This window comes from Petaurus breviceps, unplaced genomic scaffold, assembly GCF_028583685.1.
Source record: "Petaurus breviceps papuanus isolate PSGF00001 unplaced genomic scaffold, PetGlider_PUasm1.0 139, whole genome shotgun sequence".
Lineage (NCBI taxonomy): Eukaryota > Metazoa > Chordata > Mammalia > Diprotodontia > Petauridae > Petaurus > Petaurus breviceps.
In genome coordinates, this window is record NW_027185697.1 from 10,811,253 (window position 1) to 10,829,352 (window position 18,100).

The window sequence follows — 18,100 nt, forward strand, 5'->3', positions numbered from 1 at the left end:
TCTCCCTCCTCCTCCCCTCTTTTTCCTTCTCCCTCTCTCTCCTCCCTCTCCACCTTCCCCTTTCCCTCTTGTAGTCGTAGGAAGTTACCCAGGACATTGAAGGATTCAGTGACTGACCAGGGTCACTGTCAGAGGCAGAATTTGAACCTGGGTGTTCTTGACTGCAAGACCTCTGAACTGCAGTGTGTGTTGGTAAATGTTTAACGACCATGCTCTGAAAATGCAGGGCAGGCTTTTAAATTTAAGCTGCATTGTTAACATTTTCTGCATCACTTTCCTAAGTCTAGACAATCAGCCAAGCCCTGATTGGTAGTGTTTGTCAAGATTGGGGGTGTCAATACGCACACTCACCATTTAACCATTGGCTCTCAGGAGTCCCAGGACATCCCTGCCTGGCCCCTTCAAAGTATACTGTGGATGTTGGCTGTTACCATTGCAGCTGCCATGGAAAGCATGGCCACTTCTCCATTTGCAGTCTGCTCTCCCGGTCTTTCTTCTCTCCATCCTTACCCCACCCATTTCTAATGGGATCCCATTGTCCTTTGCCCCTCCTGGTGAGGGGCCCCAGGCTGAAGCCAAGACAAGTCTGGCCCTCTCCCCATCCCTGTTCCTTCCTCACCAGCTGGGGATGAGGGCACAGCTGGGCAGGCTTTCTTAGAGTACTCTCCACCAGCTGGCCATTGTTGACTCAGGCACTTGGCCCAAACCACCAGGGAGGTTGCCCTGGGCCACATCTGTGGCATCCGTCAAGGCTGGCAAAGGGATGGATTACACTCATGTTGCTCCCTTGTTGCCAAGGCCAACATTTTTTGGCATGCCGATTCTTTTGATGGGCTAAGAAACCCTAATATGGACAGCAGCCTCTGGTTAAATGAGTGGCCCATTGAGTGGCCAAGAGAAGAATAGACCTAGGCAGAGGAGCTTCCTCTGGTCGCTGATGAGCAAAGGGGCACTCTGGAGGTGGGGAATGTCCAGAAGGGCACCACTCTCATGCCCCAGAACTTGGATGTGTGGGGTTGACCTTCCCTGGGAATGACTGTGCCCTCTTTCCTCCTCTCCCCAAGCTCAGTCCAGCCTCCTTCCTCCCTCTCTCCTTTCCAGGATGTCACTACTACTATTTGCCCTGGGGCAATGTGAAGCCTGTGGTTGTGCTGTCCTCATACTGGGAGGACATCAGCCACCGGACAGACACGCAGAACCAGCTGCTGAGCATTGCAGACCAACTGGTGAGTCCAACACCCCCCCCCCCAACCTCCCTGACCACCTGCCCTTCCTATCCAGTGCATCCAAAAGACTGTGAGGGTGGAGAAGAGAAGACTCAGAGGGGACAAATACTTAGGCAGCCAGATTTCTCAGAAGACAAAGTGTGTAATAATGGCACCTGCCCCATCTCCCAGATCTGTTGGGAGGATGAAATGAGCCGATAGTTTTACAAACCTCAAAGTACTGTAGAAATGCTAGCTATTATTGTCTCTACCATTGTTTAAGAAGCTTTTATGGGAGAGAGGGATTTAGCCTGGTTCTGCTTGGCCCCTGAACTACGGATAATGGGGAGAGGTTCCCAAGAAGTGTATGTAAGCTCTTTGCCCTCACTTTCCTAACCCATACAATGAGGGGGCTAGATTAGAAGCACCCTGGGAGTGGATAGGATCACCAAGGGGAAGAACATGGACAGGAAGGAGAGGAGGGCTGATGGTTGGGGAGAATGCCCACATTTATGGAGGAGAGAGAGGAGGGATGGTCACAGATTGGGGGGAGAATCAGGAAAACCATTGAAACACAGCTTCAAGAAGAGGAGGCTGAAGGACCATGAGGTGTTGGAAGAATTAGGAGAAAGGGTGGGATCAAACAGTGAAGAGCCTTGAACGCCAGGCAGGGGAGCTGGAACTCAGTTCTAAAATGGGCGATAGAGAGTCATTGAAACTTCTTGATTGGGGCTGGGGAGAAGGAAACAATGAATTCAGTAGTACTTTCGTCAAGGCGTCTGCTTTCTTTTCTTTTAAAAATGTTTCATTATCTTTTGTTCTTGCATTACCAACTTTTCCCCTTGCCCTCTCTCAAAGAGCCGTAAAGATGAGTAATGAAAGAGAGAACAAAGCAGTTTGGTCAAGTCAGCCAGCCCAATCTGCCATCATGCATAGACATAGTCCCCTCTCTTGGCCAACCAGGGAGGGCACTGCCTTCTCCCTTCTTCTTGAGGACCAGACGTGGTCATGGTGATGTGGCCACCATGTTGTGGTGGCCATTGCCATTGTGGCCATCACTGATCTTGTTTGCTTGGCTCTGTTGACTTTACTTGGCTTCCCAATGCTTCCCCATGTCCATCCTCTTCACCGTTTCTTATAGCAAAACAGTATTCCACTACATTCATGTGTGCCAATGTATTTAGCTGTTCTCCAGCCAATGAGCAGCTATTTGGCTCCCAGCTCTTTGCTGCTACAAAAAGTAATAACAAACTATAAATGTATTCATAGAGATGGGGCCTTTCTGTGGATCTTGACCTTCTTAGGGTATATGAACTTTCTGTTTTAATAAATTATACTTTATAAATCAGTCAACAATGCCAGGTACTGTGCTAAGTGCTGAGCATACAAAAGAAAGTAAAAGCATGGTCCCTGCCCTCAGGGAGCCTGCAATCTAATGGGAAGCCACATTCAAGAAATGTGCATATACAAAATAGAAACTGAGTTGTGCTTGGGAGGGTGGGTGGGAGAGGAGGGGGCTGCCAGGTCCTTTCCTCCTGTGGTGACTCAGTCTCTCTCTTTGCCCTCCCCCGCTGGACACTTTAGGAAGCCGGCCTGAATCAGATCCATGTGGCCCTCAAGGCTCAGTTCTCAGCCGAAGACCTTGATGGCTTGGTAGCCCAGGTGATTGACAACCTCATCTCCGACTGCAGGTACTTATTGCTTTTCTCACTCCTTCTCCCTCCCCTTCCCCTCCACCCCCATCTTCCCTGATGCTCAGTCGGTCCTAAGGGAGAGTGAAGGGGGTGCCAAGCTGGCTGCCTGCCACCTTCAGAGGTTTCAGAGCCAAGGCACGAAGTTGAAAAGGTGATATTTAGAGCAGGTAATAAATTTCCTGGTCTCTGCTGCTGGTCTGAGCCCGTCCTGGGGCCCTGAATGGGCAGCATTGTGTCTCTGATTCAGGATCCCTGATGGGATCTCCAGGAGACACTCGCAGCCGGCCCCTGTCCGACAAGTTCTCTTGCCCCACTAGGGGCAGTGCTGGGGCTGATCTCTGCGTCCCCTCCCAAGATAACTCAGAGGGGAGAGACTTGACAGGTAGTGGTTTTGTTTGGCCCCTTAGTGACAAGGCTGCTTGTTAGTTTGAGCATAAGGGAGGAAGGGAGCACAGTATCAGAGAAATCATATTGATTAGGGTCAAGAGTCTGGCTCTGAATTGATAGGGCAGCGAAGGATAGGTTCAAACGGGATGACATTTATAAAGCACCTAGCAGGTGCCTGGCACGTAGTAGGAACTCCTCTAATGCTTGCTGCCTTCCTTCCTTACCCTATGAGTCTGTGAAATGAAGGCTGGAACAGAAGGGAAGTGAGGGGCGTACCAAAGCTGATGGTCCACCATCTGTACTTTAGAAGACTGTCTTAGAGAGTCCTCTGAGCCTCAGGGAGGCCACTGTGGGCGCCCAAGGCAGAATTTGAACCCAAGTCTTTCTGACCTTAAGCTCTATCCCCTGGGCTGTGCTTGGCTTTCTCTTACGTAAAATTGTGCATTTGTGTCAGTGGGCTCACAGAGGATCACAACTTGTGTGTGTGTGTGTGTGTGTGTGTGTGTGTCTAATAGTCTCCTCCGCCCCCCCGAGGAGGCAGAACAGGATGGAAGGAAGAGACCCTGGCACACAGCGATCCATGAAAACATATGGTCCTGCAAATGCTGCAAACCATGTTATTCTCACTCGTTCATTCATCCGTTTATTCAGTGAAGATTTACTGAGCAAACTGCTGTGTTCGGAGAGCCCTGAGCTCACACTGGGCAGGGCCGGGGGAGCCGGGGCATCCCAGGTTATCTGGGGCTCCTGTGGTGAGCGGTCCAGCCTCACTGGGACACACAGACTCACCCATTCCTTCAACAAACACCTACTAAGTGCTCATCATGGGACCCACTACAAGGTTGGAGTTCAAGGGCAAATCGTCCCTTTATCCCTTTTGGAAATGCTTTGTTGATGTTGCCCTCACTCCTCAGCTGATAGAATGACAGAGTCTCTGTACCCCTGGTGTCTGACATAACAATCAATCACAATCAAACACAAATTTGCGAGATGCCTACTACGTGCACAGCCCTGGATTTACAAAGCTCAGACACTGAATAATCCTGCCCTCAGGGAGCTCACACTCCACTTGGGAGACAACATGCCCAGGCTATACATGAAATGAAAGGCTTGCTGAGTGACTGATGGATCCACGGGGACTGCGGCTCTGGAAGGACCGAGGGGCTTCCTCTTTCCTTTTCTAAATGGAGGTTAAAGTTCAACAGCCTGGTGGAGACAGCATTGAACTGCCAGTCAGCAAGCATTTATTAGGCACCTACTATGTGCTGGTCACTGTGCTAAGCTCTGAGAAAGCAAATACGAGAAAAAAGAAAGGCAGCCCTTGCCCTCGGAGAGCTTCTATTCTACTAGGGAAGCAGCTGAAAAGTGGGGAGTGTGGGAGGAAGAAGGTGCCCAGAGGGGAGAGGGCTGATGGGAAAGTCCAGGGAAGTGTAGCCTGGTGGGAAATGAGCAGGGGGTGTGGACACCTGGGTTCTCTGCTCTGTCTAACTGGGCCCTTGTGTTGCTACTGGAAGAAGAGGGTTGGACCCAGTGGGCCCGTGGGATTGCCAAGGAGCCTTAAAAGGCAGTGAGTCCAACTGCCTCATCTGTCAGTCAAGTGACTAACCCAGGGTCACACAGCCAGTATGTTCATGAGGCAGGATCCTAACCCTTGCCCAGCATCCCATCTGTTACACTGCACTGCCAGCTCTCAGTTCTGGGAGCCTAAGACTTGGCCTATGTTGGCCTCTGTCTCAGCTCAACCACAATTTCACTGAGCTGAAGTAGCTTTCCTTTGTGAATGTGGGCTGGCCGTTTCCCTTCTCTGAGGCCTCAGTTTCCCTCTCTGTAAAATAGTCCCTTCTCTCTTTGATATGACATTTGGAGGTTTGGGTGGGGTTGGCTTTAAGGCTCTTTTAGCCCCCCCCCATCCAAAAGCATCCTCTCTATTTTCTGCAAGGGTTCTCCACTTCTCCCCCTCCCTCAATAGCGATTCCTGGTTACATTTCTGTTGGACGCCAACTGAGTGACCCTAGGCGGGTGACTCAGCCTCTCTGAACCTCAGACAGCCTTCTCAGACTGTCTTCCTCATTAATAGAGAAGCTGTGACCTGCTAGGTTTAAAACCTCCACCTGCCCCCGTACTTGCCCCTTATCACCTATGTGCCCCTGAGGAACTCCCCTACGGGTAGGAAGGACAGACAGAAATGAAAACTTCCCAAAGGGCTTAGGGGAGAAATTCTTTGTTTAGAAACACAGAAGTCATGTCTCCCATCAGATCAAGGCCCCCCTGGGGCAAGGTCTGTGTCTCCCCATCAGAGCAGGGGCTCCCTGGGGGCAGGGCCTTTGTCTCGCCATCAGACCAGTGGCTCCCAGGGGACAGGATCTGTGTCTCCCCCATCAGACCAGGGGCTCCCTGGGGCAGGATCTGTGTCTCCCCCATCAGATCAGGCCCCTAGGAGGGGTTTTCATACCCACACTAGATCAGGGGCTCCCCAAAGCCAGGGTCTGGGTCTGCCTCCTCAGATCCTTGCTGTATTGGCTCATTCTGATCCCATAGGAGGTGGAGAGCTTGGAGGCTTTGTCCCAAATATCTTTGTGGGATAGTTCTGAGGTGTCTTCACATCCCACCCAGGATCCTGTCCCTGTTTCCAAAGCCAGGCAGAACCTTTTCGGGGTACCCATTACCTTTAGCAGTATCCCCTCCTCTTTTTGCCATAACCATTCCCCCCTCTACCCCCTCTTCCTGGGTAGATAACTGCGTGGTGACCGTCCTGGCCCTTCCCCACCTCCCCTGCCACTTTCTTTCCCTTGGAGTTTTCCTGTTGATCAGGAGGGGCCCAGGTCTCTCCTTAGAATGAGGGGATGCCAGGCATTTGCTCAGAGAGCCTTGGCTGGGCTCATGGCCTCCCTGAAAACCTCTCCTCTGTGGCTGGTCTCCCAGCCTCCCCCAGCTGCTGTCCCTTAGCCTGAGACATAAATCACCACTGCAGGCTTCTCCTTCCAAGTGGCTGCCTGGGCTTCCCTGCAGCGGCCCCAGGCAGGGCCCGCTCCCAAACTGGCAGGCCAGGGCTACCTGCCCAGAGGTTACTGTTTTGCTCCTTCTGGGAAGGACACTCACTGAGCTAGAGAGACAGAGCCCACCCTGACCCTCCCCAGCAAGCGCCAGAACTTCCTCTTGGCCCGACTGTGCTGTGCTACGTGACCCGAACCAGGCCCTGGGGCTTAGGTTTCCCCAAGATGGAGCTGGCTCTCGGTTCCCCCTCCCTGGCCACCCCCCTTCAAAATTCAATTAAAAAAAATAACAGGAAAAATGTCGTGAGGCTGAAGGCTGCCAAGGCAGCGTATCTGGCGGGCGGGCGGGCAGGCGCTGGTGCCGCTCGGGCGGTAATTGCTTCTGCATAGCTTGGGGAGATTGGCAGAGAAATAAATCAGTGTGGAGCCGTGAGTGGGGAACCCAGACAAGGCTGCTGCTGCTGCCTCTGCTGCAGGAGGGGAAGGGCAGGACAGGACAGGGTGGGCGGCTGGCAGGCCGGCTGCTGGGCTTGGGACTGGGCCGTGGGGGCAGGCAGCCCCCTTTGTCCCATTCCACACCAATGTCCCCAGCCCTCTTCTGGGGAGGAGTGGGTGGGTGAACTCTGCAGTCTGTAGGGACTTTAGAAGGGAGCCCCCCTGGCTGGATCAGAAGGCCTCATACTTGGGGTGCTTATGGTCCCCATCCCAGAGGGAGCCTTTATTCTAATGGGAAGCCAACACCTCTCTCCAGGGAGCCCCTGATCTGTTTGGGGAGAGCTATCAACACTCCATTGAAGTCTTCTTCCCAATACACCTTGTGAGGTTTTTGTTTCTGTCTCTTGGTCTCCTCCCCCACCTGGGGGATGCTCAGGGCCAGAGGGACAGCTGGAGGGACGGACTGAGCAGCAGGGGTTGAAGCCTCTATCCTTGGCCATTGGCCTATCTGTCTGTCTGCCATGACCTGTCGGGGTCACATAAATTTCATTGTCAAACTAGACCTAGAACTTATTCATTTAAATGCTGGGTGCCTGACTGTAGTGTGTCCAGCCCTTTGCTCACTTATGTTGAGGGTTCAAATCTGGCCTTGGACGCTTACCAGCTGTGTGACCCTGGGCGAGTCAGTAGACCATTTTTGCCTCAGTTTCCTCAACTGCAAAATGGGATAATAATAGCACTTTCCTCCCGGATTATTGTGATGCTCAAATGAGTTAATATTTGTAAAGCAGTAAGTAGAGCGCTTAGCACACAGTAGGCATGCTATCAACCAATAAAGCACCTACTATGTGCCAGGGATACAAATACATACAATCTAGCTATGATTATGATCCTCATTTTACGGATGAGGTTGAAGTGATTTGCCCAGGGTCACACCGCTAGTGAGTGATTTGAGCCCAGATATTCCTGATTCCAAGTTCCAGGGACTCATCCACGAGAGGCCTCATGGTGGGACGTAGTGGAAGGGCAGCAGGACGTGGAGGCGAGAGAAGGAGGGCCCCAGCTCTGCCGCCCACTGGCCATGCAGGGAGGATCTCCCTTCAGGGCTCTGAGACTCAGCTTCCTCACCTGTAAATGGGAATAATAACATGTATGACCTACCTGCCTAGCACTGTGATTTTTATGGAGAAAGCACGTTGTAGACCTTGTAAGAAAATACGCATTTTACTGATGATTTTTAGAGACATTGCTGTCATTTCCCAGGTGTTCCCTGAGCAAAGTGCATGGGTCCATTTGTCATGTCTGACCACATCTGCCCCGTGCTGCCCTGGGAATCCCCCACCTCTTTGCCAAGAGGAGGGAGGAGACATGCTTATTTCTGCCATCACACCTGTGCCTCTTGTCTCTCCTTCCACGGACAGTCAGCCTCTGGTGGATGTCAGGGAGAAGGCCTCAGCCACACACCTGGACCATTACCTGTACCGACTCCGAACCAGCAACCTCACCCAGATCATGCACGCCGCCCTAGAGCTGAAGCACGCCAGCGCCCACGAGGATCTGATGGTGGCCCTAGAGCAGGCTGAGGACTGGCTTCTGCGGCTCCGGGCCCTGGCCGAGGAGGTAGCCTTGGGGAGGGAGGGGAGCCTTGCCAATGGATGCTAGGACTGGAAGCGCCTGCTCTGGGATCCTGCTGACCCTGCTTCTTCCTCTTCAAGGCTGGGGGTTCAGGGCCTCAAGTTCTTACGAGGCCCCTTCTGTCTCTGACTCTGCTTCTCTGCATTACCTGGGGCAAATACTCCTTTTGGGTGTTTGGTTTCCTCACCCCTAAAATGAGGGTGAAAATGGACCTGTCTCCCAGGGCCTTTGGGAAGATGAAATGATATCATTTTTGTCAAGTTCTTAAACACTGCTATGTAAAGGCCAGCTGGTAGCCACTTATCAGCCTCTGCTCTGGGGCATGAAAGGCTTTCTATGCCCCCTTTACTCACCAGGACACCCCCTGGAACACCCAGCCTTCCCATGCCTCTCTGGGACACCGGCCCTCAAAGGGGTGAGATAGTCACAAGGGAGCGTAAGCTCCCTGACGGAAGGGTCTATTTCTTCTTCTGTTATTGTATCTCTCAGTGTCTCACTCATCCTAGTAGGTCCTGGGTATAGCCTTGCTTATTGATTGATTTATGAATTGATTGATGATTGAAGAGAACAGTCATAGGGTCAAGAAATCTCAGATTGCTAAAATATTACCTAATTAGGAGATCAAGCTTCCTAAAGCAGAAATGAAATTACTGCTCCAAGATTTAAATAGAGCCAGAATGTCCCAGTGAAGTCCTGGAACGACAGGACCACAGAGTGAGAGTTGAAAGGCCATTTAGAAGGCATTTAGTCAGTCTCATTCATTTTGCGGGTGAGGAAACTGAGGCCCAGAGCCTGAAGGCCTCCCCTGAGATGGAGTGACCAGAGTTGCCCGTGGCATCCCCAGAGGTGGGTGGGACAAGGGGAAGAGGCCAGTCCTCCTCTGGGGAGACAGAAAGCTCCCTTTGGAGGGGGGCTGGAGACCCCCTCAGGGAGGTTGGGGGTCTGGGAGGTGGTGGTGGTGGTGGTGGTGGTGGTGGGAGAGGTTGTTGATTTATTACAGTCCGTGCTGAGGTAGAGATTTGGAGGATGAAGGGAAGGGGGAAGGCTGGGGAGAAGAATTTCCGGAGGAGTTAGCTCTCCCAAAGACTGGGGAGGGTTGGAAGAAGGGAGAATTCCAAAGCAGAAGGAAGGCGTCCAGAAACATTCATCCTCTAAAGCTAACTTTGGACTCCTTCCCTGTGAAAAGGAGCTCATGCCTGCAGCTGGTTAGCCCAGTGGTTAGACCCTGGTCCTAATGAGGCCAGGGTTATGGCTTTGGTCTCTGTCTGGGCCACGTAGTCATAGAGAAGGAAAACTGTCCTGTGGCCCCAAACTGACACCCACCTCCCACACCTAGCCCGATGACCTTGGGTGAGTCCCTAAAAACCTTTGCATGTCTTGTTCTCTCAAGTGTAAAACAGGGATCACGATAGTGCCTACCTCCGGGTTTTTTCTTTTTTTTGAGGATTAAATGAGATAGTATTTGTTTTTTAAAAGTGCTTAGCACAGTACCTGAGACACAGTAGGCATTATATATAAATGCATGTTCCCTTTCTACCACAAGCAGACTCCCTGATCTTGGCCATAAATTGACCCTTCATCCTGGTCACAGACTTGCCCCTGAATCTCTGCTAGAGCATGGACTTAATCTGGGATATTGAACCTCATTTAAATCCAGACCAGTAAGCATTTATTGAGTGCCATCTGTATGCCAGGTATAGTGATGGGCACTGGAGATACAGAGACAAAACCCAGAGTCCCTTCCTTCAAGGAGCTTACATTCTGCTGGGAGAGGGGGAATCTGTACAGGGCTAAGTATGAACAAAATAATTTTTACTTTGCCTGGGCCTGTGATTTCATGGCTATAGACATGGGAACTGTCATGTCAGGACCTTTTTATACTGGACCATTCAGTATCTTCTTGGCAATTTATAGTCCAACTAGTTAAGTGACCTGCGCAGGGACACCATCAGTATGCATCAGAGGTCTTCCCTGGCCCCAGGACCAGCTTGTTCTCCATTTCAGGGCTGTCAAGCGTTTCTCTGTGGGCCACCAGTTGACCTAGAAAACCTCAAGTTAACATTATCTATCTTGTATTTTTATTTATTTAGTCAAACATTCCCCAATTACATATTAATCTGGCTCAGGCTGTGTGTGTGATACCTGTGTGATATAAGACAACAGCCTCTCTCCTGCAAAATTACATAGAGAAATATATAATTATGTAGAGAAATAATTTCAAACAGCACATAGAGGGATCCAGAAAGAGGGGTCCCCCCTAACCCTATGGATTCTCCTCCCACAGAAGGAGGTGCCTTAGCTCTGAAGGAAACTAGACTTTCTATGAGGGAGGGCATCCCAGGCATGGGGACAGCCTGTGCAAAGTCATGGAGGTGGGAGATGGGATGTCACATATGGTGAGTGGCAAGAAGGCCAGTTTGTCTGGATTACAGAGTTTAGAGGAAGATTCATGTGCGGTTGTGGATAGAACAACGCTAGGCCTGGAGTCAGAAAGACTTGAGTTCAAATCTTGACTGAGACACTTAGTACCTGTGTGACCCTGGGCAAGTCACTTCACCCTGTTGGCCTCAGTTTCCTTCTCTGTGAAATGGGGATCATCATAACATCTACCTCCCAGAGTTGTTTTGAGATCCAGTAAGATGGTGGATATAATGTGCTGAACACTGTGGGAAAGACAGGAAGAGGATCAGATTGGGAAGGGTCCTCAGTGGCACGTAAGCAGGAGTCCCCTCTCTGATAAGCCTGACAGGTGTTTGCCTCTATCGAGGGAGGCCCACTACCTCCCAAGGCATCTCAGATTGCTAGCAACCTTCTGGCAGTGAGTCTAAAAGAGAGGGGGCGGCCTGGGAAGGCCTATGGGAGGACCCTGGCCTGGAAGGAGGAGGAGCCCCAAAGGCCCCAGTCAGGTTGTTATCCAGAGGTGTCAAGCAGCCCCCTGCCCTCCCTGACTCAGTGTTGCACGGGTCCGTATTTGATTCAAAGGATGAAGGAATCTGCCTCCATGACCTGTGATTCTATCGGTTTGAAAACTCCTTTCACTGATACTGTTACACGTGAAAGGTCGTTCTTGGGTTTTTGGGGCCCACGATTTCATGAGCATGTGGCCAGCCCCCTAAGGCTTCTCACTGAGGCTTGTCCTCAGGCACCACCACGAGGGCATGTCATGGTTGGAAGAGATCTCAAGGGCCCTTACCTGAACAGGATCCCTCCATGACTCTCCCTCACCCTGCCCTGGGGGTCATTTAGACTTTGCTTAGAGGAACCCACACCTCATCAGAGGGGCCCCCTTCCTGCTCCTTTCACTTTCAGCATATTTGTTGGGAAATTTGTTTGGTTTTTTCCTCATAGGGATAAAGAAGGAATCTCAGGTGTGGGAATGCCTTCCCCCAATGCAGGTGGGCACTCTGCAACTGAATAGTCCTAGAGCCAAGAACACAGTCTCCAGGGTCATAGCTAGCTTGTGCCAAAGCGGGGACTTGACCCCAGCTCTTCCTGGCTTTGAGGCTGGCTCTCTAGGGGCAGTCAGGAAGACCAGAGTCAGACACTTCCTAGCTGTGTGACCTGGAGCGGGTCCCTTAACCCCTCTTTGCATCAGTTTCCTCATCTGTAAAGTGGGGATAATAAGGGCGCTTCTCTCCCAGGGTTGTGGGGAGGAATAAGGGAGATAATTTTTGCAGAGTATGTAGTGTGGCACCTGGAGCACAGCAGGCATGGTTATAAATGCCGGCTTTTGTCATTGTGTTGCCTGTTTCTCCAGGATTTCTCTTTTCCTCTTATAGAGCCTAAATCTTGCCTCCCCATCACTTTCTCCCCGCTCTTCTAATTCTGCCCTCTGGGGCCACATGGCATTAATGGAACGGCTTCATATTCCTGAACATGGCTCTCCAGTCCCTCCTAGGCTCAGCCCCTGCCCTCGGGGCACTTCCAGTCTCGGAGAAGCCCCGAGAGGACCGTGGAGGAGGGCAGGAAGGGTCTGGACCAGACTGTGGTCTAGACTTTGAAGTGTTCCATTTTGGGCGGAGGGCAGGATGACTTCTTTGGGAAAGGTTTCCTGGAGAAGGTGGGATTTGAACCAGGCCTTGCAGGATGGTTGGGATTTGGCAAGGTGGGCTGAGGGAGGGAGGCTGCCAAGGATGTCTGGGCCGGCACTTGGCCGCGGGGACGGGAAGGGTCCGGCACTCACAGCGTCCCCCATTGTTCTCTGCCTTCCCCACCCCAGCCTCAAAACAGCTTGCCCGACGTAGTGATCTGGATGCTTCAGGGGGACAAGCGGGTGGCTTACCACCGCGTGCCAGCCCACGAGATCCTCTTCTCCCGGCGTGGGGCCAAGTGCTGTGGCAAGAACTGTGGGAAACTGCAGACGGTATTTCTGAAAGTAAGTCTTTCCTCCCCTGGGGTCATGGGTGGCTTAGTACTGTCCTGGCTTTCCCGCCAGCCACTCCCCACTCCGGCCTCTCCCCCTGGCCCATCTGATGACTGGGGGCCTGGGGGAAAACCAGACACCCAAGGGGTGAGGGTGAGAGCCGGCCGAAAACAGCCCCCTGTGACCCGAGAGGCAGCCTGCTGGGAAGTGATCTCCTCTGGTCTCCTGGATTTGGAGCTAGAGGGAGCCTCAGAGATCAGCTAGCTCCACCCCCTATTTTACAGGGGAGTAAACTGAGGGACAAAGGGATGGACAGATGTGGCCAAGGTCATGCAGATAGTAAGGAGAAGATCTAAGGTCTGAACCCTGAGTTAGAGCCAGAGGGGACCCCCAAGGCTGTCCGATCCACTGTGCTCATTTTACAGATGAGGACACTGAGGCCCAGAGAGCCGATTTGCCCAAAGTCACGTTAGTAAGCAGCCTTGACAGGATTCGAACTCAGGTCCTCGGACTCCAAGTCCAGCACTTTTTTGTGACTCTCCATTGTCTCCTGTATTTTGGTGTCCTATGGTCCTCTGTAGCATTTAGAGATGGAAAATAACCTTGGAGATTATTCAGTCTAACTCCTGGTAAGTTACAGATAGGGAAACTGAGGCCCAGGGAGGAGTCCAATTCCTTCATGTAGGGAGACTGTCCAAGGCCACAAAGATAGGAAGAGACTGTCAGAATTTGAACTCAGGACCTTTGACTCCGATGCTGGTTCTTTTTATGGTCCCACCTTGTTTCTTCAATGGAGGGACTGCTTGTTTCCTTCTGGGGTCTACCTGACTTAGGGGCTCCCTGGTCACAGTGGGGGGCATCCTTGAGAGTGCAGGGCTGGGCCAGGACTCCTCCCTTGGGGTCTACCAGGGGTCTCCCTTTTAAGGTTTCCCTAGATCTTCCCTGGCCTGGGCTTGGGTACTCCACAAAGCCCTCAGCTGTGGGGAAAAGGGGAGAGGCCTTCTTTCCTATCCCCAGGGGGCTTCATGGTCTGAGAGGAGCCTCTCCCTCTTTAGGAGAGGTAGGACAATGGTCCTCAGCTCTCTTCAGCCTCCCCATTTCTAGTGCTTGGCTGTCCCTCCTGTTTATCCTCCTGCACCCCCTTCTGCCCCACTTGGGGAGGGGTGTGCACGGCCACGTGGCAGGGGAGCAGGTGCTCAGTGCTAGGTCCAGCTGCCTTGCAGCCGACACTCTCTGTGGGCTGCCCACAGGCTTGTTAATTTGGAGAAAAGGCAGACAAGGCTTCTTTGGCCCCAGGAGCATGTGGTCAGGACATGGTGATGTTCTGCTGGCCAGGCCCTTGGACACCAGAATTCCCGGGCTCTTGTGTGGGCACAGGAGAGGGGGAAAAAGGGTGAAGGGGTCCTTGGGAGACTTCCTCATATGGGCAGAACTGGAAGGGACCTCAGGGGCCAGTGGGGGTGACCTCCTCATTCTACGGAGGAAGAAACCGCTTCTGTGAGATGAAAGAACTTGCCTGTGGTCGCCCAGCTAGAAAGGGTGTGAACCCCTTGTACATCTTTGGATGCTAAAGCTTGTCTCTATGCCTTGCTGAGTTCCCCCAGCAGACCGGGGGTTAATCAGAGAAAGCTTCCCGGAAGAAAAGTCAGCATCACAGAGCAGGAAGAGCGCCCCATGTGGCATCTGAGGCTCTGGATTCAAATTCTTTCTTGTTCGACCTGGGGTGAACCCTTTCCCCCTCTGGGCCTCAGTTTCCTCCTTTGTAAAACAGGGGTCGGATTTAAGTGTTCTAAGGTCCCTTTCAGGGCTGCGTTTTGGGGGTCAGAGGATTATGAAGTGAGCCCTGATGGCAGGCACCCAGGCTATGGCTCCGACCCCCAGACCCCACAGCGTCAGGGAAATCTAAGCTGAAAATTTACCCTGGCTCCAAGTGTGAGAAAAAAAAGAGAGAGAAAATTGTTCCTTCGAGTCTTCCCCAGTCAGTTCATGAGCTTCTCCAGAGTGAACTGAGTAAACGGAGAAAAAATGTTGGCCGAGAGCAGAGACCAAAAAAACATTGGTGTTTCTCCCCTTCAGCCGAGGTCGGAAAAAATGATCGGCGGCCCAGAGCGCAGAACCCCAGAGCAGACATTTCTCCAATTGTCAGAGCTATTTTGGGGAGAGTGGGCTGGCTGGGGGGGCGGGCCCCAGGGAGCCCGGTGGTGGGTGGGAATTCCAGCTTTCTCTGTTTGGGGGGAGAGGGAAGGAGGGAGAGAGGACTCAACTGAGTGATGAGTGAGAGAATGAGTGATGGGGGATATTTCCATAGTCAGAGGCTTGTGGTGTGGGGGGTGTGGGCGACATCTGGGGCCTGCAGCCTCTCCGTTCCCCAGTGAGGCGAGAGCAAGTGCTGTTCAGGCTCACCGGGGTGGTGATGGTAGGGCATGAAAGGAGGCTAGCCCTCCCCTAGAAGAGAGCCGGGCCGGGGGGCCGGAGACCTGGCTTAAAGGTCCGACTCTACTTGCTAGCTGCCCCTCTGGGGGCAACGAGCAAGCCCTTTCTCCTTTCCGAACCTCCCTTTGCTCCTTGCCTGACTCCCTCATGGGCCGTTTATGAAAATCCAATCCAAGCGTGATGTAAAGTACACTCTGCCTGTGGTAGAGCTCTGAGTCTCATGGGAAGCACGCGTAAGGACAAGTCTATGACTAGACAGGCTCTCAGGGGCCATTTAGCTCAGTCTGTTCATGAATAAATGAAAAAAAAAATGAGGAAGCTTTTACTATGGGCCGAGCACTGTGCTAAATGCTGGGTATAGAAATGCAAAAGCAAAGTCAACTTCTGCTCTCAGGAACCTTACTTTCTAATAGGGGGATTGGGGACCAAGGTACTTTGGTCTGAAAGTGAGGTCACAGGGAAGTAGGTTGACTCACCCCACTCGGGTATTATGTGTAAGAGCTGAGATTTGAACCCTCCACCTGGCTCCTACCACTAAGCCACACTGTTAACTAAGGAGCACCTCCCCCCAGGTTAAGTGACTTCTCCAAGGTCACACAGGTAGCAGGTGGTAAGATGTCATGTACATCATAAACAGTAAAGCCAGAGAAAGAGAAGTTTGTCTTTTTATATACTGTCTCCCCATTAGATTGTGAGCTCCTGGAGGCCAGGGACTCTCTTATACCTTTATTTGTATCCTCAGTGCCTGGCATACAGTAAGCATGTAATAAATGTTTATTGACTATTGACAACCATCCCCCTTGTTCTGTGCTCTAACCCTAAATTTGTTTCTAACTCATGGGTCACAGGAAGAAAGTTTCCAATAAGCTGATTTTCACGGGAGCCATAAAATCATAAGGTTTCAAACAGGAAGGAGTCCTGCCTGGTCTATCTTGTTCATGCCCCTTTTTACAGATGGGGAAACCGAGGCCCAGATCAGTGAAGTCACACAGGTCATCAGAGCTGGGGTTTGAAGTCAGAACCTCCCTGTCCCCTAAACCACACTGGTGTCAGGGACTAAATGTCTCACCTGCCTAGAGGGTTTTGAAACTTCTGTCCCCCAAGCTGGTTCCAGCCGCTGCTTGGAGAATCCTGACTCCTTGCCTCAGTCCTTGCCTTCGTGGTTGTTCTGAGCTAAACAGAGTTTCTGAAGGTTAGGGTCAAGAATGGCTGAAGACCCATCAACAGTGGTTAGTCTCATTAAAAGAGGGGCAGAAATCGCACTCAAGCCCATGAGGAAAGAAAGCAGTTTACTAAACCACTCCAGTCTACTAACCCTCTCTCTTGTGACATTTTTCCCTAAAAATAAACAGAATTTAACTATCTCTCTTTTCTTTTAGCAGAAGCAGAGGGATGGGGGCAGGCCAGGCAATGGGGGGTGGGGTGGGGTTGGAGTCAGTGGTTCCCTAATCACTTAAAGCAGTCTAAAAGCTTATTCTCTCTTTTTTTGGGGAAGATACACTTTTTTCAGATGATTCCATTAGGATAATATTATGAATAAATATTGAGAGGATTCAATCAACAAAGCTTAAGAACCTTTATTAACTACTTAGCATGGTGGCCTTTTGTGTGTCTTCCCCCCCCAGTGGACTGTAAGCTCCTGAAGGGCAGGGGCTGCCTTTCTTTTTCACATTTGTAGAGTGCTTAGTACAGTTCTACAAGGACACTCTCAAGGTCTTTCTCAAGAACTTGGGAATCAATTGTGTGGCTTGGGAGACAGTGGCACAGGAACGCCCAGCATGGCATGCCCACAGCAGAAAGGGTGCTGTGCTTTATGAGCAAAGCAGAATTGAATGCGCAAATTTAGAGAATTGACCCCCAAATGTTCACATGGACTATTTGTTTCCGCCCTGTGGTAGAGTATTCCGAGCTCATATTGGTCTGATCAGACCCAGTTGGACACACTGAAATTTGACCCTGGCATAGTGATGTCATTTCGGTCGTCTTTGAGAACCCAGGACAGTAACTGCCATCCTTAGCACAGTGTCCCGCAAGTAGTAGGCGCTTAATAAATGTTTATTCACTAGTGACTATGTACATCCAATCAACAGAATGTACATCCCTTGAGGGCATTTAATATCTAGATACTAGCTGTGCGTCCCTGGGCAGAATCACTTAATTTATGTCTGCCTCTGTTTCTTCATCTGAAAAATGGGTAGTATCTCCATCCCAGGGTCATTGTGAGGATTAAATGAGATTACATATGTAGAACATTTTGCTGCGCACTTTAAAGCGCTACATTGTTATTATAAATAATACTTTGTTGTTCAACCGTTTCTGTCTTGTCTGACTCTTCACAGCCCCAAGTGGGATTTTCTTGGCAAAGATACTGGAGTGGTTTTGCCATTTCCTTCTCCAGCTCATTTTACAGATGAGGAAACTGAGGCAAGCAGGGTACAGTGACTTGCCCTGGGTCACACAGCTAGGAAGTGGCTGAGGCCGGATTTGGTGCCCCACATAATTAATGCTACATTCCTATCATAGTCACTGTCGTCATTATGTTTGCATCAATAGCCCCTAGCACAAAGCCTGTACGAATAGTAAGTGTTTAATGATGGGTTAGATTAATAACAATAATGACATTTGTATGACCATAACATTTTATTCTTTTTAAACCCATTTCTAATATTTAATGTGTAAAAATATGTCTCAAGCCCATTCTCAGACCTGTGGGAAAAGCGGTTGCCCTGCTTCTGTCTGGCCCTGGAGGGCAGCCCTAGGAGCAGCGGGGAGGGGGAAGAGGCAAATTTGGGCTGGAGGCTGGGAGAAATTTCCAGACTGCTCCCCTCTCCTGCCTCGACGGTAGATGATTATGCCCTGCCTGGAGATCTCCAAGCAGAAAACCTAGATGACGACTTAAAAATTATTATAGAGTTCTATTCCTTGTCCAGGTATGACTTGGATTTGATGGCAGCC

The 18,100-nt window shown here is 51.1% G+C and overlaps 1 protein-coding gene across 1 annotated transcript in view; it reads left to right on the plus strand.

Annotated features, from left to right (window-relative positions):
* The window catches only part of DYSF (dysferlin), a 235,687-nt gene that overhangs the window by 99,625 nt on the left and 117,962 nt on the right, over positions 1-18,100 (plus strand). The window contains exons 22-26 of the mRNA XM_069067342.1: positions 1,102-1,226; positions 2,790-2,896; positions 8,136-8,334; positions 12,569-12,724; positions 12,785-12,932. Coding sequence (XP_068923443.1) covers positions 1,102-1,226; positions 2,790-2,896; positions 8,136-8,334; positions 12,569-12,724; positions 12,785-12,932 — 735 coding nt within the window. The remainder of the gene's footprint in view (positions 1-1,101; positions 1,227-2,789; positions 2,897-8,135; positions 8,335-12,568; positions 12,725-12,784; positions 12,933-18,100) is intronic.